This window comes from Coenobita brevimanus, chromosome 110, assembly GCF_032717465.1.
Source record: "Coenobita brevimanus isolate Jiangsu-jjx chromosome 110, ASM3271746v2, whole genome shotgun sequence".
NCBI classification, from domain to species: domain Eukaryota; kingdom Metazoa; phylum Arthropoda; class Malacostraca; order Decapoda; family Coenobitidae; genus Coenobita; species Coenobita brevimanus.
This window is the reverse complement of record NC_137063.1, coordinates 45,039,846-45,062,345: the sequence shown is the minus strand read 5'-3', so window position 1 is coordinate 45,062,345 and position 22,500 is coordinate 45,039,846. Positions and strand designations below refer to the sequence as shown.

General features: G+C 43.3%; 1 protein-coding gene across 1 annotated transcript in view; it reads left to right on the top strand.

Moving 5' to 3' along the window:
• Hr3 (nuclear hormone receptor 3 ROR-beta) overlaps positions 1–22,500 on the top strand; it is a 142,496-nt gene that overhangs the window by 42,187 nt on the left and 77,809 nt on the right. Inside the window, exon 2 of the mRNA XM_080286192.1 lies at positions 22,373–22,500. This exon is cut by the window's right edge and continues 100 nt beyond it. Within this exon, the coding sequence (XP_080142318.1) occupies positions 22,373–22,500 (128 nt within the window). The remainder of the gene's footprint in view (positions 1–22,372) is intronic.

The following is a 22,500-nucleotide window of genomic DNA, read 5'->3' as shown; positions in this document are numbered from 1 at the left end:
CTACCCTCCCTTCTCCCTGCCTACCCTCCCATCTCCCTGTCTACCCTCCCTTCTTCCTGCCTCCCTCCCCTGCCTGCCTCTCTCCTCATCTGCCTCATTATTACAACCTCTTTCTGATTGCTCGTCCCTCTTCCTGGTTCGTGTCAATCTTTCCTACCTACTTACATATTTACTCACCTACCACCCAACTGCCTGGCTGCCTACCTGCCTACCGACCTCCCTACTTCCTACCTGCCTATCTATCTACCTACCTACCTATCTAAGTGTCTACCTGCTTGTCTACCTTCGTACCTACATACCTACCTCCCTACCTACCCCCACACGTACCGACCGACCTACCTACCTACCTATCTACCTCCTCACTTATCGTCCTACCTACCTACCTCCACACATACTTATCTACCTACCTACCTACATAGCAACAATCCTTCCTGCCTGCCTTTTCACGCACTTTCCTGCCCACCTACCTACCTACCCACCTTCCTTATTTCCTTAGCCATCTGCTTACCTGCTTAACTGTCTGTCTGTCTTCATTCCTTCTTACCTGCTTACAGCCTCCTCTCCCTTCCTCCCTCTCTCCCTCCATCCCTCCCTCCTTCTCTCACACCTTCCCTCCCTTCCCCCTCTCGCTCATTCCTTCCCTCCTGCCCTCCCTCCCTCTCCCTCCCCCTCCTTTGTTCACATACCTTCCTTTGTGATACCGCCTACTGCCCCCTTCCCCTCCCCTACCCCCTCTCCCCTTCCCCCTCTCCTTCCCCTTCATTCTTCCCTTCCCTCTCTCCCCCTTCCCTCTCACCTACCCTATCCCTTCCCACTCCCCCTCCCTCCTTCCTTCATTTCTTCCTTACCCATTGTAATACGGAAATCCCTCTTCTTCCTTCCTCTTCCACCTCCACCTCCTCCTCCTCTTCTTCCTCCTCATTCTCTTCCTTCTTCTACTCCTTTGCTTCTTTCTCTACATTCTCGTCCTCCTCTTCCTTCTCCTGTTTTCCTCCTTGGTCTTCCTCCTCTTCTTTCTCCCATTTCTCTGACATTTTCTTCCACGTCTCTCTTTTCTTCCTCTTTCTTCTTCCTTCCTTCCATTCTTTCCTTCAATCGTTCATTCCTGTTTCTTTCTCCTTCCTTACGTCCTTCATTTCTTATTCCATACATTCATTACTTTCTTTTTCCCTCCTTACCTCTGTCCTTCCTCCTTTCCATCATTCATTCCTTCATGCATTCATTCGTTCATGCATGTTCTCCTCTCTTTCTTTCCTCCCTCCTTCCTTCCTTCCTTCCATCATCCTTTCTTCTTCCACATAATTGTATGCATGTAAATCTGCAAAATTAGCTCTTCTTTGTCCGCATTTTTTTTTATTATTATTATTTTTATTTACTTATTGACTGTGTCCTTAATTTATTCACTGTCTTTATTTATTTATTTATTTATTTTTTTATTTATGATGCTAATAGTAAGACATCTCAAAATACTCAACCCCTTCACCCCGACGACTCGATACTTGTCCTTTATTACCCCCAGGCGATTTTTATTTTATTTATTTATTTATTTGTTTTATTCCTGTTCCCTCCAGACGATTTTATTCAGCTTAAAAAGGACCTCTCGAAGTGAAGGGGTTTATTATCGTCATTTACTGTTATCATTATGTCATTATCAGTCATCATAGTCATTACCACCTTCATTATCGTCATTATCATTATCCCATCATCATCATTATAATTATTACGACCACCACCACCACCACCACCACCACCACCACCACCACCATCATCATCATCAGTATCATCATCATCATCATTATTATTATTATTATTATTATTATTATTATTATTATTAGTATTATTATTATCAACACCACCTCCACTTCCATCATCATCATCATCATCATCATCATCATCATCAATACGACCACCACCACCACCACCACCTCTTTCATCATCAACATCGTCATCATTATTATTACAAAGCCACCACCACCACCATCACCACCGCCACCACCACCACCACCACCACCACCACCACCACCACCACCACCACCACCACCACCACCACCACCACCATCATCATCACCATCCCGCTGTTATTATGTATATAGTTAGGATTACACACAGGAAATATGGAAAGAAAAATCACACTTACTTTATTTATCTTTGACAGTCGTGGTGGTTGTTTTGGTGTGGTTGATTGTGGTAGTGGTGGTGATTGTGGTTGTTGGGTTGGTGTGGTGGATTGTGGTAGTTGTTGGGGTGTGGTTGATTGTGGTAGTGGTGGTAATTGTGTTTGTGGTGATTGGTGTGGTAGAATGTGGTAGTGATCTTGGTATGGTTGATTGTGGTAGTGGTGGTGGATGGCGATTGTGGTAGTGGCGATTGTAGTGATGATGGTGGTGGTTGATTGTGGTGGTTCTGGTAATGTTGGTGATTGTGGTTCGATGTAGTTGATTGTGGTAGTGGTGGTTGATAGCTGTGACAGTGGTAGTAGTGGTAGTGATGGTTGGCAGTTGTGGTTGTGTTGACTGATGGTTGTGATTGTGGTGGACTGGTATGTTTGTGATTGTGGTAGTGATTGACTGGTAAAGATGGTGATTGTAACTGTAATTTCTGGGGTAGTGGTAGTTGTGGTAGTTGTAGTGGTGGTAGTTGTGGTAGTTGTAGTGGTGGTAGTAATGGTAGTAAAAAGGTAGGAGCTTGGTAGTGGTAGTGGTTGTAATTGTGGTGGTGATGATAGGAGTAGGTGAGGTTGGTATGATGAGTGTGGTAGTTACTATGATGGCAGTGTTTGAGAGAGTCGTGGTAGCAGTGATGGTAGTAGTGATGCAGTGATCGGAGTGGTTGTGGTAGTTGTAGTAATGGCAGTGTCAGTGGTAGTAATCGTAGTGGTTGTGGCAGTAGTAGTGATGGTAGTGGTTGTGGTAGTGGTAGTAACTGGTGGTGATAGTAGCTAAGATGAAGATTAGGGAAACTGTAGTAGTAGTACAAGTAGTAATGGTAGTAGTGGTAGTAGTGACTAAGTGTAGATACGTTGTAGTGGCGCTTGTAATGGGTGTGCTAATTGTGGTAGTTGTGTGGTTAATGTGATAAAAGCGTTAATATCTACGCCTGTGTGGTAGTTATGCAAATTGACGTATTGCAAATGAGCCCTGATGCTGATTGTGGTAGTTGTGGTGGATGTGGTAGACGGAGCTTCTGTAGGAGAGTTGATTATGGTTGGGAGAGATTGTGGTGGTGTGGTGGTTGTGGTGATGTGTGGTAGTTGTGGTGGTGTGGTGGTTGTGGTGATGTGTGGTAGTTGTGGTGGTGTGGTGGTTGTGGTGATGTGTGGTAGTTGTGATGCTGTTATAGTTGTGGTGGTGTTGTGGTGTGGTGGTTGTAGTGGTGTTGTGGTTGTGGTTGTGTGGTAGTTGTGGTGGTGTAGTAGTTTTGGTGGTTGGTAGTTGTGGAGGTGTGGTTGTGGGGGTGTTGTGGTTGTGATGTTGTGGTAGTTGTAGTGGTGTGGTTGTTGGGGTGTGGTGGTTGTGGTGTTGTTGTGATTGTGGTGGTGTGGTGGTGTTGTGGTTGTGATGGTGTGGTAGTTGTGGTAGTGTGGTAGTTCTGGTGATGTGATGGTTGTTGGGGTGTGGTGGTTGTGGGGGTGTTGTGGTTGTGGTGGTGTGGTGGTTGTGGTGGTGTCGTGGTTGTGATGATGTGGTAGTTGTAGTGGTGTGGTAGTTGTGGTGGTGTGGTTGTGGTGGTGTGGTGGTTGTGGTGGTGTGGTAGTTGTGGTGGTGTGGTAGTTGTAGTGGTGTGTTAGTTGTGGTGGTGTGGTAGTTGTAGTGGTGTGTTAGTTGTGGTGGTGTCGTAGTTGTGTGTGTGGTGGTTGTGGTGGTATTGTGGTTGTTAAGGTGTGGTAGTTGTGGGGGTGTGGCAGTTGTGGTGTTGTGGTAGTTGTGGTGGTGTCGTAGTTGTGTGTGTGGTAATTGTGGTGGTGTGGTGGTTGACAGTTGTGGTGATGGATTTAGTGGTTGTGATGGTATGGTAATTGTGATGGTGTGGTAGCTGTGATGGTGAGTGTGGTAGTTGTGGTGGAGGATGTGGTAGAAGTGATGGTGATGTAGCAGTTGTGGTGATGTGGTAGTTGTGATGGTGGGTGTGGTAGTAGTGATGGTGATGTAGCAGTTGTGGTGGTGTGGTAGCTGTGGTGGTGGGTGTGGTAGTTGGGTTGTGGTGGTAGGCCTAGGTTTGGTGATTGTGGTGGTTTGTTGCAGAGAGAGAGAGAGAGAGAGAGAGAGAGAGAGAGAGAGAGAGAGAATCTGTGAGAGGGTGTTGACCTCCCTCTCACTCGCTCTCTCTGCCACTCTCTCTCGCTCTCTTTTACTCTCTCTCCCCATTCACCCCCGCCCGCACTGTCTTTAAGTTTTGTATCATCTTGAGCCTCTCTCTCTCTCTCTCTCTCTCTCTCTCTCTCTCTAATCATGATCATTATTTTATTCTTCCGTCTCTAATTTTCTCTCTCCCTCATCACACACACACACACACACACACACACACACACACACACACACACACACACACACACACACACACACACACACACTACCACCTGCTCTGTGTGTATATCTTTGTTTTGTAATCTGTGTTATGTGGAACGACACAGACATAACATACACAGATACACACACACGCACACCTACATACACACACGCACATAAACACCTGTGTACGTAATATAGGTCACTTGCATGTGTGTAATCATTTGTGTTCTACTTTGTGTGTATTTATGTAAGCATGTATGTGTGTATTCATGTATGTAGGATATGTGTGTGTGTAAGCTGAGCATGTATGTATGTATGTATGTATGTAACCGATGTGTGATTGTTTCTTTTGTATGTATATGTATGTATGTGGCTAGTGCTGTGTGTGTGTATGTGTGTGTGTGTGTGTGTGTGTGTGTGTGTGTGTGTGTGTGTGTGTGTGTGTGTGTGTGTGTGATTTGATATGCAATTAGGTGTTTTTGTAAGTGTGTAGGTGTATTTAATTTCTGTTTATATGTATGTACAGGGATGTATGTATGTATGTGTACGTATCCATGTGTGTGCGTATCTGTGTATGTGAACCAGCTAGATCTAACTGGCCTAGTTTAGATCTGGTAGGCCTAGAGAGGGAGAGAGAGAGAGGGGGGGGGGAAGAAGAGGAGAGAAACGGTAAATAGAGTGAAAAAGGAAGAAGGAATAAAGAGGAAGAAGAGAATGGCTTGTAAGACCAGAATGAAGAGGGAATAAAATGTAAGAAGAAAGAGGACTAAGAGGAGATAAAGAGGGAGAAGAGGAAATAAAGAGGGAGAAGAGGAAATGAAGAGGGAGAAGAGGAGATAAAGAGGGAGTAGAGGCGATGAAGAGGAAGATATAAAGAGGAATAAGGAGTGAATAAAGAGGATGAAGAGATAAAGGCTATTAAGAGGTGATAAGGAGTAATAAGAATAAAGAGGAAGGAACGGTAAAGAGAAATAAGAGGAGATAAAGAGGAAGATGAGGAAATAAAGAGGAAGATGAAGAGATAAAGAGGAAGAAGAGTTAAAGAGGAGATAGAGAAAAAGAAAAGATGAAGAGGAATAAGAATAAAGAGGAAGGAGAGAAAAAGAGAAATAAGAGGAGATGGAGGAGATAAAGAGGAATAAGAAGAAAGAGGATACGCCCTATAGAAGCTTCTCTTTAAGTCAGGACGTCACCCTCCCTCTCCTCTTTAACTTTAGTACGCTCCTCTTACTCTTACTCTTCTTGTTTTCCTCTTCTTCTTCTTCTTCTTCATCATCTTCATCATCATTATCATCACCATCATCATCATATTCTTATTCTTCTTTTATTTCTTCCTCTTCTTCCTCTTCTTCTTCTTCATCATCATCATCATCATCACCATCATCTTATTCTTATTCTTCTTTTATTTCTTCTTCTTCTTCATCATCATCATTATCAACGTCATTATCATCACCATCATCATCTTATTCTTATTCTTCTTTTATTTCTTCTTCTTCTTCATCATCATCATCATCATCATCATCATTATCATCACCATCATCATCATATTCTTATTCTTCTTTTATTTCTTCCTCTTCTTCCTCTTCTTCTTCTTCTTCTTCTTCATCATCATCACCATCATCATCTTATTCTTATTCTTCTTTTATTTCTTCCTCTTCTTCCTCTTTTTCTTCTTCTTCTTCATCATCATCATCATCATCATCACCATCATCATCATCATCATCATCATCATCATCATCATCGTCATCACCATCATCATTATTATCATCACCATCATCATCTTCTTCTTTTATTGCTTCTTCTTCTTCTTCATCATCATCATCATCATCATCATCATATTCTTCTTCTTTTATTGCTTCTTCTTCTTCTTTTATTTCTTCTTCTTCTTCTTCTTCTTCTTCTTCTCCTCCTCCTTCATTTCTTCCTTTTCATGTTTATTTCTTCTCAGTCACTTCCTGTTACTTTCTTTCCCTTTTCCTCTGCTCACTCCTGTTTCCTTTCCTCCTCACTTCTAATCCCTCTTCTTCCTTTTCCTTCCTTCTTCCTCCCACTCTTATTTCCTCCCCTCCTCTCCTTCCTCCTACGTTTCTCCTTCTTCACTGTATTCTTTTTTTCTTTTTTTACATATTTTCTGCTCGTTTCTCTGCCTAATCCATTTTCTTTTCATCATTGTCTTTTTTCTTATTTTTTTACTTTTTTCCTTGATTTCTTATTATTTTTCTTCTTTTCCTTTTTTCTTTTATTTTTTATTTTTTTGCTTTTCGTTTGATTTTGTTTTTCTTTTTTCCTTTTGTTTTTTTTTTACTTTTTCCTTTATTTTTTATTTTCAATTTTTTCCTTTATTTTCTTATTTTTTTTATTTTTCCTTTATTTTCATATTTCTCTACTTTCTTGCTTTAATTTTTCTTATTTTCTTTTTTATTTTCATGTTCACTTTTTCCTTTATTTTTTATGATTTTTCTGCTTTTTTTTTTCTGTTTTCGACGTCCATTATATTTTTTTCCACTGGTAATCGTCTGCTGCCAGCTAGGAATATATTTTTAAGTGTCCCTGTCTGTCTATCTATCTATCTATTGCCAGACGCCTTAATCCCATACGGGGTGGCCACAAACAAATCGCCTCCACGTCGCCCTATCCCCCACCATTTCACTGCCCTGCTCCCAATTCACACCTCCCCCCCCCCTCATTAGTGAAAAAAAATTAATGAGTTCGTTAATTACGCTATTTTCTCTACAAATCTTCTTAAGTCATTCGTAGCTTCTCTTTCTCTTTCTTGAGTTTTACTTTCCTCCTTCTTTCTTTCATTTCGTTTTTTTTTCTTTCTTTTTTTTTTCGCCCTCCTCTCTTCAGTTTCGTGTTGTTTTTTCTTTTCTCCACCATCTTCCTTTCCTCTCCTCTTCCCACCCCCCTTCCCTCCCTTTCTTCCTTCTTTCCTCCCCTCCTTTCTTCCTTTCTTCCTTCCTTCCTTCTTTTCTTCCGTCCGCTCATCATTTGCTCATCTTGGAATGATATTGTTTTTGACTGCTTGTAAATGCATCTTGTGTGTGTGTGTGTGTGTGTGTGTGTGAGAGAGAGAGAGAGAGAGAGGGATGGGGGAGAGAATGGGATAGATAGAAAGAAGGTATGGGTGGAGAGAAGAAGTGAAGGAAAAGGAGATAAAATGAGAAGGAATGGAAAAAACGAAGTAGAGTGAGGGAGAGAGGAGAGAGGAAAGGATAAGGGGAGGGGGGGGCAAGAAAATAGAGAAGGAAGACAACGTAAAATAAGGATAGAATAAGGAAATTCAAAAATAATGAATGATAAAATGGTAAATAATAAAAATCACCTTACATACCTTCAGCGTGATCAGAAATTGCCTTATACCTCATTCGCCTTGGTAACAGACGGTTTCCCTCAGGTTAAGAGAGACAGCTAGTAGTGAAGGGGTTAGTGAATGTTTTATATAACCCCCTTCAAGCCGTCAAGCCATAAAAAAAACAGATAGCAAGAGTACCATGAAAAGGAGGTCGTCGATAAGATATAAAAAGGACTTGCAATAAGTAAAGAACGTTTTAAAAGCTAGATTATTTACTATATACATAAAACACCCAATAACCTTAAAAATAACTCTCACGTTTAACTATACTTAACGTCTTTAAGGCCATTTGTTAGGCTTTAAGTACCCCCCTTAAAAAAACAGCAACAGAAAACGGCCTTAAACCCAGATACCTTTTTCCCGCCACCACCTGTGTTTACATTTGGGACGTGAGGGGGTACCGGCCTGGTGGAAATTTCTTGTAACGTGGGTTTATACTGTTTTTTCTGTAGTTTTTATTTGTATTCTGTGTTTTTTCAGCTGATGTATTGTGTATTTGTGTTTTATTCGTTTCCTGTTTTATGCTGTGTTGTGGCGAAGGTGTGTGTGTGTGTGTGTGTGTGTTTTTTTATTATGATGAAGTTACGAGGGTAGTAGAAAGCTTTTGTTGCGGTGTTTGTTTTCTATGTTTTTTATGCTTTTCACAATGTATTGGGGGTTATTTTTGTACTTATTCGTATTTGTTGTTTTAGGCTGTGTGTGTGTGTGTGTGTGTGTGTGTGTGTGTGTGTGTGTGTGTGTGTGTGTTTTGTATGATGATGTTTGTGAGTTCTGAGTTAATATCTGTAGGTTATTCATTATTATTATTATTATTACTATTATTATTATTATTATTATTATTATTAACCTGTGCTTCTCTCCCACAGGTAATTATGAGGTGAACCCACCGGCTCTACGTGGCAGAGGTAACGAGAGAGAGAGAGAGAGAGAGAGAGAGAGAGAGAGAGAAAGAGAGAGAATTTTGTCTTAATGTTATAATGAATAATAATTTACATATCTGCCTTCTCTTTACTAGCCATTTTACTTATCTGCCTGTCTGTCTGTCAGTATCTACCTGCCTGCCTTTTCTCTTCGTCTGCTTACCTACCTACATATCTACCCACCTACCTACACACTGCCTACCCACCCACCAGTCAGCTTACTTACCTACATTTCTTTCTATATATCTACCTACTTACATACTTTACCTGCTTCCCTACCTTAATACCTACCTAGTTACCTACCTACCATCCTCCATACCTTACTGTTACCTAACAATCCTTGCACCTACTTACCTACCTACCTACCTACTGTACATATATACATACACACATACATACATAACTGTTCACCCACCCATATTTCCAACTATTCAGAGTTCTACCTACCCTACCCTACCCTACCCTACCCTACCCCACCATACCCTACCCCACCTTACCCTACCCTCCCATACCCTACCCTGCCTACCTCATCTTCCTTATCATAATCTTTTACTTTGCATATTTTGACCATTCCTTCCTCCCCCTTCCCTCTCTCCCTCCACACCTTGCCTTGGAGACGAGGAGTACACAGGAGTACAAAGGAGTTCAAATATGCACAAAGAAACATAAATAGGTAGGTAGGTAGGTAGGTAAGGGAAGACGTTAAGTAAGGTGAGATGGAGGTAGGTAGGTAGGTAGGTAGGTAAGTAAGGGAGGAAGTTAGGTAAGGGGAGATGGAGGCAGGTAGGTATGTAAGGCAGGAAGTTAGGTAAGGGGAGATAGAGGTAGGTAGGTAGGTAGGTAGGTAGGATGAGAAGTAAGGAGAAACAGAGGTAGGTAGGTAGGTAGGAGAGAGAAGAAGTTATGTATGGAGAGGTAGAGGTAGGTAGGTAAGTAGGTAGTTGGCTTTTGTTATAGAGTAGATCAAGACTGTGGTATGCCCTCTCTGAAACTAAAATAAGGCGGTAAAGGAAGAAGGCTCCCACCAGGCCCACTAGTACCTCCAGTCGAGGCCGGCAGGAAAATGTGAGAAAGACCGCATTACAGTGGAGAAGAGTGTCATGGAAGAGAAGAAGAAGAGGTGGAGGAGGAGGAGGAGGACAAGGAGAAGGAGGAAAAAGAGGAGGAGCAGGAGGAGGAGGAGGAGGAGGAGGGGGAGAAGAAGAAGAAAGGGGGAGGAGAAGAAGACGTAGAAGAGGAAGAAGAAACGTAAAAGAAGAAGACGAAGAGGAAGAAGAGGAGAAGGAGGAGGAGAAAGAAGAAGAAGGAAGATCAGCAAGAAAGGAAAAACTGGAAAAGAAAGAGGTGAGGAAGAAGGAGGAAGAGGAGAATGAAGGAAGAAGGAGAGAAGGAAAGAGGTCTGGGTCCCAAGCAGACAAATCCACCCCCTCCTCTTCCCCATTCACCCCTCCCCCCTCCCCACAACCCACCCCCTCCCCTCCCACCACCCTTAAGGAACCACCTAAAATGCAGTTACACATCCCCCCATTCCCCATTTTTCCCCATGAAAACAAATAGCAAAAAAATAGTGAACAGAAAATGGGAAGTGCTGCGATGGGGGACTTGAGTATTTTCACCTAAGTGGGAGTCAAATAAGTTAGTATTAAAAATGTATTGGCTAAAGGCGTCTTGTAACCTCTTCCTTGGACAGCCTCGAGGCATGGGTGTGTAGGCCTATTTAGCAGGAGGTAGGCAGGTAGGTAAGAAGGTGGTAGGCAGGATTGAGAAGGAGGTAGGAGTGGAAAGTAGGTAGACAGGCAGGATTGGGAAAAAAGCAGGAGAGGCAGGAGAAGGAAGGTGGTTGCTAGGTAGATAAGGAGGAAACTTGGTAGGTAGATAGGTAGGTAGGGAGGGTAGATAGGGAGGTAGGTAGGTAGGTTAGTTATGGGAAAGAGGTAGTCGACAGGTAAGTAGAACTGGGAAGGATGTAGAAGTAGGCAGGAAGGAAACAAGGAACAGAGGGCGGTAGGTAGGTAAGTAGGTAGGGAGAGAAATAGGTAAGGATGTGGTGATTAGGTAGAAGAGGAGATATATAACTAGGCAGAGAGATAAGAGATAGATCAAAAGGGAGGAAGGAAGTAGATAGAAAGGAAGTATACAGGTAGGTAGGTAATGTAAGTAGGTAGGAAGTATTTAGGTATTAAGGGAGAGAGAAAATATTTGTAGGTAGGTATGGAAGTAGGTAAGGAGGTAGGCCTATATTACAGGTAGGTAGTTAGGTAGGTAGGAAAGAAAGAGAGGAAGTTAGGTAAGGGGAGATGGAGGTAGGTAGGTAAGTAGGTAAGATGAGATGGTGGGTAGTTACTGTGTTACAGAGAGAGAGAGAGAGAGAGAGAGAGGGTGGGGTTAGGGTGGAGGAAAGAAGGTATTATGGAGAGAGAGCCTGGAGAGAAGAATAGAAGGGAGGAGGAGGAGGAGGAGGGAGGTAGATGAAGACTGGAGGGAGAGAAAGAGGGGGAGGGAGGGAGGAAAGGAGGAAAGAAGGTGGAGAAGGAGGAAAAATAAAGCTCACGCGCCTGTCGACTGCACGTGAGTCGTTATGCAGAGAGAGAGAGAGAGAGAGAGAGAGAGAGAGAGAGAGAGAGTTAAAATGAAGATGGGCATTCAAGGAGGAAGGGAGGAGTAGGAAGGGAGAGAGGGAGGAATGTCATCGTCAAAGAGGAAGGGAGGGAGGGCAGGTGAGGTAAGGTGAGTGGGAAGAGGTAAGGTAAAGGAGAGAGAGAGAATTACTGTCTCTTTGTGTATGTGTGTGTGTGTGTGTGTGTGTGTGTGTGTGTGTGTCTGATATCAGTATTCATCGTGTAAGTATTTGCTCTGAGTCCTTCACCTGTGTGCGTATCTGAATATCCGTGTGTAACTGCGTCTGTGTGTGTGTGTGCTTTGAGGTCGTGTGTACGTAAGTGTGTACGGGATGACTGTGTGCACCTACAGGAACATACATACCCAGACAAGCATACCTTTTCCTACTTTCCTCTTCTTCTCTCTTCTCTTCTTCCTTCCCTCTTCCCATCCTCTCTTCTCCTCTTCATCCTCATCTCTCCTCCTTCCTTTCCTTTTTTCCTTTCTTCCTCTCTCCTTTTCACTTGCCTCAGTTCTCCTTTCTTCTCTTTTTCTTCTTTCTTCTCTCCTTTTTTTCTTTCCCTACTTTCCTCTTCTCTCTTCCTTTCTTGCCTTTCTTACACCTGACCTTATTCTCTCTTCTCTCTCTCCTCTTCCTTTCTCTCTCCTTTCTCTTCTCTTTTTCAGTTTAATCTTTCCCTTCTTTCTCAGTTCATCATGTATTTTCTCTCTCTCTGCCTCCATCTCCTCCTCCTCATCATCATCATTATCATCTTCTCCTCTCCTTACCACCCGTTCCATCCCCTCTTCTCCCTTCCCTTCCTCCTCCTCCTCCTCCTCCTCCTCCTCCTCCTCCCCTCCCTTCCCCTCCTCCTCTTCCTCCTCCTCCTCCTCCTCCCAGCCTCTCCTCCCACTCCTCCTCCTTATATTTCTTAATTAAAACTCTTCGCCAGTCTCCATCCTCACAGTAAAGGCATTCAAACGCTACTCTCTTTCATCCCTCAGAAAAAAAAACACACACACACACACATATAAAAACTGACATATATACTTACTTAAACACACTTCTTTGCCCGCTGTGGTGGTGGTAATGGTGGCAATGGTGGTAGTTGTGGTAGTGGTGGTAGGAGGAGGAGGAGGATGGGTGATGATATTGATGTTGAATAGGAGGAGGATAATGATGATGATGTTGATGATGATACGAAAGAACAGAAGAAGGAATGGGAGGAGGAGGAGGAGGAGGAAGAGTAGGCAGAGACGGAAAAGGAAGGGGAAGGAAAAGAGAGAGAAGAGAAGAAAATATCCACATAACATTTTGGTAGGGATATGGAGCTTCATCACGTGGGGGGTAAGCAGTCCTGTAGCTGTTACGACACAAGCGGGTGAGGTATGAGAGGGGGGGGGTGTTGTGAGGCATGTGGTGAAGGGAATGAATGGACTCACTCTTTTCATAGCCTGAGTTAACAGTATGAACAGGGGTAGGGTGATGATGATGATGATGATGATGATGGGGAGGAGGAGGAGGTGGAGGAGGAGGAGGAGGATATTGATGATGATGAGGAGGAGGAGGAGGATATTGATGATGATGAGGAGGAGAAGGAGGAGGATATTGATGATGATGATGAGGAGGAGGAGGAGGAAGATATTGATGAGGAGGACGAGGAGAAGGAGGAGAAAGATTATGATGGTGATGATGATGACGATGAGGATATTGATGATGATGATGATGGGGAAGATGATAGTGATGATGGTAAGGTAATGCTGAGTTTGATGGTATACTTATTCAGAGTAGTAGTAGCAGCAGCAGTAGTAGTAGTAGTAATAATAGTAGTAGTCGTAGTAGTAGCAGCAGTCGTTGTAGTATAGCGGTTGTAGTAATAGAAGAAGAGTATAAAGTAGTAGCAATAGTAGTAGTAATCACATCTACATTCTTATTACATCATTACAACTAACTTAAGGTGGAGTACAGTACACTTAAATCTGTGTACTAACGGCTGTGTGGTTAGTACAGACAGACAGACAGACAGGGGGGAGGCAGACCCGTTATGTGCGTGGGGAGGGGGGAGGGGAGGCAAGGAGGGAGAGGGTGAAGGGGGATAGGGAGAAGAGGAAGAGGAGGAAAGAATGGGAAGGGATGAAGAAAGGAGGCTAGGAGAAAGGGAGAAATGAGGAAGAGGAGAGATTGAAAGGGTGGGGGAGGAGGAAAGGGGAGAAAGAGGGAGGGAAGAGGGAGAGGGGAGGGAAAGAGGTGGGAGGAAAGGGGAGAAAAGGGGAAGGAGGTACGGGGTTTTCTTTGGTTCTTCCCCTTCTCTCTCTCTCTCTCTCTCTCGTTTTTTCAGTATATGAGTGAATAGGTACATAGATTAATAGATGAATAGAATGACATAGAATCAGATAGATATATGAAGGGAGTGAAATAGACACAGTACTGCCTAAAGATAGACTGAAGAGTAGATAGAAAATGATAGATAGAGTTAAATAGATAGTACTGTTGTTCTGGCAGACAGACCTAAGTGGCTTTGAGAGAGAGAGAGAGAGAGAGAGAGAGAGAGACAGACAGACAGACAGACAGACAGACAGAGACAGAGACAGACAGACAGACAGAAAAGAGAGAGAGAGATCTGCTTGTATGCCTGTGTGTGTGTGTGTGTGTGTGTGTGTGTGTGTGTGTGTTTCCATGCTGTAATTCATTTCGTGGTTTCTGTCGTTTGTTCGTTATTTCTTATTCCTTCCTTCCTTCCTTCCCTCTTTCCTTCTTTCTTTCCTTCCTCAACCAAGTCCCTCTCCTCTACCATTCCTTCTTCCTTCACCTAGTTCTCACCCCTCCCCTTTCCTTCCTCCTTCACCTCCCTTCCTGCCTCACCACGTCTTCCTCTCTCCCTTTACCTCCGGCTCCCTAATCACGTCGTCGTCCCTCCCTCCCTTTCCCTCTCCCTATCCCTCCCTCCCCGCTCCCTCCCTCTCCCTTTCCCTCCCTCTCTCCCTCTCCCTTTCCCTTCCTTCCCCCTTCTCTCTCTTTCCCTTCCTCTCCCTTCCCCTTCCTTCATCCCTCTCTCTTTCTCTCCCTTCCTCCCTCTCTCTTTCCCTCCCTTCCTCCCTCCCTCTCCCTTTCCCCCCCTCCCTCCCTTCCTCTCTCCCTTCCTCCCTCTCTCTTTCCCTCCCTTCCTCCCTCCTTCCCTCCCTCCCTCTCCCTTTCCCCCCCTCCCTCCCTTCCTCTCTCCCTCTCCCTTTCCCCCTTCCCTCCCTCCCTCTCCCTTTCCCCCTTCCCTCCCTCCCTCCCTCCCTTCCTTCCTTCCTTTCTCTTCCCTCCCTTCCTCTTCCCTCCCTCCCTTCCTCTCCCTTTCCCTCCCTTCCTCCCTCTCTCTCTTTCCCTCCCTCCCTCCCTCTCTCCCTTTCCCTCCCCCTCTCTCTCTCCCTTTCCCTCCCTCCCTTCCCGGAACTGACCTAGGCCTAGCCAACTCGATAAAGGCAGGTAAAAATGACTGATGCTGAATTTGGAAGGAGGAGGAGGAGGAAGAGGAGTGGGGAGAGGAAGAGGTTGAGAGGAGGAAGGAGGAGGAAGAATCTGTTGTTGTTGTTCTTGGTTATGAGGATGAGGATAATGATGATGATGACGATGAGGTGGAGGAGGATAAAAAAAAGAGGAGGAATAGCAGTGGTAGTAGTTGTGGCAGTAGTAGTAGTAGTAGTAATAATAATAATAATAATAATAATAATAATAATAATAATAGTAATAATAATAATGATAATAATCATCATCATAGTTGCAGTAATAATAATGAGGCAATTAAGGATTGATTAATGAGTATTAATAACAACAGAGGTAATAATAATTATAATAAGAATAATGATGATGATGATGATGATGATGATGATGATGTTGATAATAATAATAATAATAATAATAATACTAATAATAATAATAGTCATGATGATAATAATAATAATAATAATAATAATAATAATAATAAATAATAGAATGATCATAGTGGCAGTAATAATAATAATAATACAGTTAAGGACTGGGCGATGGATAGTTATAACAGCAATAATAATGATAATAATAATAATAATAATAATAATAATAATAATAATAATAATAGAATTGCCAGGAGTCCCAGAGATATACAAGATAGTCTCCGGAAAAAAAAAAAAAAAAAGTCAGAGGTGATTTTCCCCCACCCCTCATCGTTGAAGTTGGTACACTCTACGGATTCTTGTCGCCGCATTTCAACATATAAGTAAATAAATAGATAAATATAAAAATGCAGATATACTATTGATAGACAGATAGATAGACAGAAAGATAGACACAGATAAGTGAGAAGAAATGGAAAGTAAGAATGAAATAAAGCATGAAAGAAAAAAGATGCAGCAAAAACAATATGGAGGACAAATTACAAAAAAAAAAGGTAAAAGACAAAACGAGGGGGAAACTAATATGAGAGAGAGAGAGAGAGAGAGAGAGAGAGAGAGAGAGAGAGAGAGAGAGAGAGAGAGAGACTTCTAGACTACGATTCCTTTGAGATGGTTTTCGTAATTATGTTTTGAGAAAATATAGCTCTCAACTGATGCAATTAAAGAAAACAGTGTGTGTGTGTGTGTGTGTGTGTGTGTGTGTGTGTGTGTGTGTGTGTGTGTGTGTGTGTGTGAGAGAGAGAGAGAGAGAGAGAGAGAGAGAGACTGGAAATCGAAGACGCTGAAGAAGGGAAAAAAATAAAATGTAATAGGAAAACGGTGAAAGGAGAGAGAGAGAGAGAGAGAGAGAGAGAGAGAGAGAGAGAGAGAGAGCGCAAGGGAGTGCCAGGGAGATCTCCGGGCACCATGCCAGTTCATTGGCCATCTCCCTTTTCTCTCTTTCTCCCTTTTTATATCTTCCTTCTTCGTTTCCCAACATGCTCTCTCTCTCTCTTTCTCTCAATATAATTTTTATTTCCCTCCGAATCACGTCTATAATTAGCTTCTTCCTACATTTCATTCTTTTCTTCCTTAATATTTACTCTCCCTCTTTTCCTTCATTACCTCTCTCTCTCTCTCTCTCTCTCTCTCTCTCTCTCTCTCTCTCTCTCTCTCTCTCTCTCTCTCTAACGCAATATATTTCATTCACACGGTTTCAGAAAGAGCAATAAGTGTCACTCTGCCTATATTACATAACGTGTCATTGACCTCTAAGCTTTCGTGCTGGTGTGGTGGTGGTGGTGGTGGTGGTGGAGGGAGATGGAGGGAGAGGATGGGGGGTTTGGTGGTGGTGGGGGGTGGTGATGGTTTTGTGGCTTTGTGGTGTGGTAGGGTAAGGATGGTGGTTGTGGTTGTGGTTGTGACGGAGGTGGTTGTAGTAGGGTGGTGATGGTGTGGTAATGTGGCAGGGTGAGGATGGTGGTTGTGGTTGTGGTGGAGGTGGTTGTCGTGGTGGCGGAATTGTGGTTATGTTTGGTTGAAGGCGAAGTTGTTTGGTAGCGTTAGGATTCTGGTGGTTGTAGGTGTGGTTGTGATGGTTGTAGTAGTGGGGCAGTGGTGGTTGTGGATGGGTAATGGTTGTTTGTTTGGTAGCGTGAGGATTTTTGTGGTTGTGGTTGTGGTTGTGGTAGGGGTGATGTGGTATTGAGAGGGGTATTGTGGTAGGGGTGTGGTGGTGTTGGTGGTTGTGGTATGGTTGTGTGGTTGTGGTGAGGGCGACTGGGTGGTGTGGTAGTGATATAGAGTGTTGTGGTAGTGTTGTAGTTGTGTTGGTGGCTGTGGTTGTAGTGGAGATGGTTGTATTTTGAATCGTAGTGATAGTAAAGAAATGCTGATAGTAGTGGTGATAGAGGTGATTGATGATAATAACCAAGATTTTGATATGTGATGATGGTAGTTGTGATGATGATAGTTGTGGTGATAGAAATGGCCAGTTGTTGTTGTTGTCGTTGTTGTTGTTGTCGTTCTTCTTCTTCTTCTGAATTGTTAGTATTGTAGTGAAATCAATAATCATGACTATCTGTTTAGCTGTGACGTCATTTGTGATTGCGGGAGGTTATTGTCCTGTTGTGCTTGTTGTTGTTGTTGTTGGTGTCGTTGTTGTTGTTGTTGCATAGCCTTTAAATTGGTAGTTAATTGATGTCATTGTTCTTGTTGTTGCTGCTGTTGTTCGTAGTATTGCAGAAGCGTCCTTAAAGGTGTCGTAACATTCTGCCTTTGTTGCTATTGTTACTGTTATTGGTATTGTTCACATTATTATTATCATTTTTACTATTATTATTATTATTATTATTATTATTATTATTATTGGAGGTGGTGGTGGTGCTGCAAGTGTTTTATATTATCGTTTCTGTTGTTATTTTGTTTATTTTCATTGTTAGTGTCTTTATCATCGAGCTTCCCTTCATAGGAAAATTGTTAATTCGGTTTGTTGACACCAGTGAAGTGACTTTTTTTTTTTCCCTTTTTCATACTTCATAGCCGTTTATTCCCGTCCCCCCCCCCGATCTCTTACCCTCTGTTCATAACATTTGGTTTCGTTGGGGCGCCTGGTGGTTTAGTGGGGCAAGAACACCCAGGTCGGAGTGATGGTCTTTGGTTGGTTCGATCCCTAGGAGGTGATCTGGAGGGAAGTGGGCTGATCATCTACCCTTAAATGTACTAGTTATCTGCCCTTAAATGTACCGGTCATCTACCCTTAAATGTACTGGTTATCTGCCCTTAAATGTACCGGTCATCTACCCTTAAATGTACTGGTCACTTACCCTTAAATGTACTGATCATCTACCCTTAAAAATACTGGTCACCTACCCTTAAATTTACCGGTCATCTACCCTTAAATGTACCGGTCATCTGCCCTTAAATGTACTTATCATCTACCCTTAAATGTACTGGTCATCTACCCTTAAATGTACTAGTCTGCGGTAGCCTAGCCTCAGGACCCTACTCCTCGAAGGGGGTAAAGATGCTAGTGTCCCTTCCCGTTTTTTACTTTTTATCATGTGAAACTTATGAATCGCCAGCTGCGTGTATGTCGGGTGCTTTTCTTGTCATTTACGCTTGTGTGGTGGCGTTGTGGTGGAGTAGCAGGATGAGGAAGTGAGGGGGGCACCGGCCGCAGCGTGGGAGGGGTCGTTGCCCCCTTGGTTCTATCGACATGTCTCCACACGTCGGCCTCTGTGGTTCCTTTACCCCTGTGACGTCACCCCTTTCCACCCCGCTCATTGGTCTGGGAGGAAATGGTTTGGTTTTCATGCTTTGTAACCGCCATAACGAATTTTTCCAACAGAGAATAGTAGTTGAATGGTGCAATGTTTAGTACAGGAGGGTAAAATGACTGAATTTGAGTGTTTTACTGATAGTTTCCACTCATTCTGGTGATAAGAGTGGATGACCGGGAGAGTTCAATGTCCTGGGTTGCTTGGGGATCGCACGCGTTGGTTGGCTGAGCGTGAGTGTGACGTCATAGGGGCTGGTGATGCAAGTCCCGCGCGGATTGGCCGGCAGGGGGTGTGACGCTATGAGGGTAGGCGGGGCGAGTGCGACGAAATCGTGACATCACCGCCGGAGGGCGGGACCAACTCGATATCAACAAACCCACTTCCTTGTTGGAGGTACAAAAATATTCACTTTATTCATATGCCTGGAACATAGGGGGATTATTTTTCCCTTTCAAGCAGTTACAGCCTTCCACTGATCTCCACACCCGTTGTCTCAGGCGTTTAGTGAAGGTTTATTTGGGAAGATCGAAGAAGAGAGCGCGCGGTTGAATGACTCCTGCAAATAAACAAATGAAGCGCGCTAGCTGGTGTGGGGTCTTTGTCCGCGCGTGTGTTCGTGTGTGGGTTGTCTCGAGGCGTGGCTCTTTTACCACTTCTTTGGAAAATTGCGTGAAATTTGACGTGACCCGCGGGGGATGGATGTAAGAGAGATGTGTGTGTGTGTGTGTGTGTGTGTGTGTGTGTGTGTGTGTGTGTGTGTTGCATGGGGGTGAGATGCTGGGGTGAGGAGGTTTAGGAACGGTTTTATAACTTGACTCTCTCTCTCTCTCTCTCTCTCTCTCTCTCTCTCTCTCTCTCTCTCGTATTTGCTTACATCATCGAAGTCTCTCTCTCTCTCTCTCTCTCTCTCTCTCTCTCTCTCTCTCTCTCTCTCTCTCTCTCTCTCCGGTGTTTGCTGAAGTTATTAATGAGGTATAGATTACAGAAGCAGGAAAAACACAGTAACATCAAGTGACGTAGCTTATAAGTATTATCTTCCTATCAGCAGTATTAGTAGTAGTGGGGAATGTTACTACTGCCACCAATTACCACTACACCATTATCATAGCCACCACCATTACCACTACCACCACCATCACAACTGCCACCACCATCACAGCTACCACCATCATCACAGCTACCACCGCCTTCACAGCTACTACCACCATCACAACTACCACCACCATCACAGCTACCACCACCATCACGACTACCACCACCATCACAGCTACCACCACTATCACAACAACCACCGCCTTCACAACTGCTACTACTAACACAACTACCACCACTATCCAAACTACAACCTGTACCATTACCACCACTACCACACCAGCACCATAACAGTTACCACCATCATTTACTACCATCACATACAACAACAACTACCAGTATCACAACTACCACCATTCTTACTGCCACCACTATTAGAGCTGCCACTCACCACTTCCACCACCACTATCACAACTACCATCACCACCACCTATCACCACACCAACCACAACCATCAGAACTCCCACTGATACGAACCACCACAACCACCACCACTGTCACAACTACCATCACCACCACCTATCACCACACCAACCACAACCATCAGAACTCCCACTGATACGAACCACCACAACCACCACACCACCACCACCACCACACTTACTATGCACCACCCATATCAGCAGCCCAACAAATGAGTGATTAGCGCTAATGACGGCGGAGTGTGGCGTCGTGTGGCCAATTCCGAGATAATTACCCTCATTTACACCCGTTCTCATTAAAGGGTCGGGATTAGGGAGAGGTGGCCGGGGTGGTGTAGTGTTCTGGTGTGCTGAGTACGTGATTATCGGAATGTGGTTTTGCGTTCGTGTCTTCGTCTTCGTTATTTTCATCTTCATCTTGCATCATTGTCATCTTCGTTAATATCATCATCATCATCCACGTTATTATCATCATCATCATCATCATCATTCCCACTTTCATATGTGAGCAAAGGGAAAGGTACGGAAGTAGAGAAATATCCAAGTTCGCATTGTAAATACTCTCTCTCTCTCTCTTTCTCTCTCTCTCTCTCTCTCTCTCTGTCCTCCACCTTTTCCTCCAACAATCCAAGTCAGAATGCAGAGCCTCTCCCTGCCTTTCCGATCCCTCTCAAACTTCTCTCTCTCTCTTTCTCTCTCTCTCTCTCTCTCTCTCTCTCTCTCTCTCTCTCTCTCTCTCTCTCTCTCCTTTCCACGTAACAAAAGTACAATCCTTCACCATCTTTCAGTATCTTTGCTTCTTTTTCCCATCTTGATGTATCTTTCCTTGATCTTTCTTTGAAGGTGGATGGATGGATGGATTGTTAGGTATTAGTGAGTATATATTTGTTTGTTTGTATGTATGTATGTAGCTAATGTATACGTGTATGTATGTATGTATGTTAATGTATGTATGTATGTATGTACTGTATGTATGTATGTATGTTTTTTATGCACTGTCTATATGTATATGTTTGTATGTACTGTATGTATAAGCGTATGTTTATGTGTATACGCATGTTTGTACTGTATGTGTGTATTCATGTATTGTATGTATATACAGTATGTATGCTTGCATATATTGTATGTCTATATATACCGGTATGTCTATATGTATTGTAAGTATATACATGTTAACAAAAATGTATAATGAAGAATTGGCATATAAAGTGTGTGCTTGCCTGGGAAGGAGTGGTTAGATTTTGGTGGACATCTATCAAAGGTCAGGGTCACGGGTAGAGGTCAGAGTTCAGGCGAGGTTACACTGCCCTCTCTGAACTCTTTGGATCTAGCATTTATTTATTTATTTATCTATTTATTTTATTGTTTTTTATACTAGCCCCTTGAAACCGGTGACGTGTTCTTGGGTTATTTCTTAAGCCGCCACGAGACGAACTGAACACCTTTAAGGAAATCGTGTAGTGAAGAGATTAATTAAGGCGATTCCTAAGTCCTCCAGTTCAAAGTCTCTCCAAAGCTAAATAAAGTGGTTTGGAGCTTGCAAGAATAAACTAAAAGGATACGTCATCGCAGTGAAAGGGTACATCACCCTCTCTGCCAACACCATCTAACTCCTGTCTCTTTTATATCAACTCTGCCAACACTATCTAACCCTTGTCTTTTTTCAATCAATTTCTCTGCCAACACTATCTAACCCTTGTCTCTTTTCAATCAGTTTCTCTGCCAACACTATCTAACCCTTGTCTCTTTTCAATCAGTTTCTCTGCCAACACTATCTAACCCTTGTCTTTTTTCAATCAGTTTCTCTGCCAACACTATCTAACCCTTGTCTCTTTTCAATCAGTTTCTCTGCCAACACTATCTAACCCTTGTCTTTTTTCAATCAACTTCTCTGCCAACACTATCTAACCCTTGTCTCTTTTCAATCAATTTCTCTGCCAACACTATCTAACCCTTGTCTCTTTTCAATCAATTTCTCTGCCAACACTGTCTAACCCTTGTCTTTTTTCAGTCAATTTCTCTGCCAACACTATCTAACCCTTGTCTCTTTTCAATCAATTTCTCTGCCAACACTATCTAACCCTTGTCTCTTTTCAATCAATTTCTCTGCCAACACTATCTAACCCTTGTCTCTTTTCAATCAATTTCTCTGCCAACACTGTCTAACCCTTGTCTCTTTTTCAATCAACTTCTCTGCCAACACCAACTAACCCTTGCCCCTCTTAAATCCTAACCCATATCTTTCAAATCAACTTCTCTGCCTGCACTAATCCCCCTTCTCTTTCCCTCTCCATTGCAGCTCAGATCGAGATAATCCCGTGTAAGGTGTGCGGGGACAAATCGTCAGGTGTGCACTACGGGGTCATCACCTGCGAGGGGTGCAAGGGCTTCTTCCGGCGGTCGCAGTCCTCCGTCGTGAATTACCAG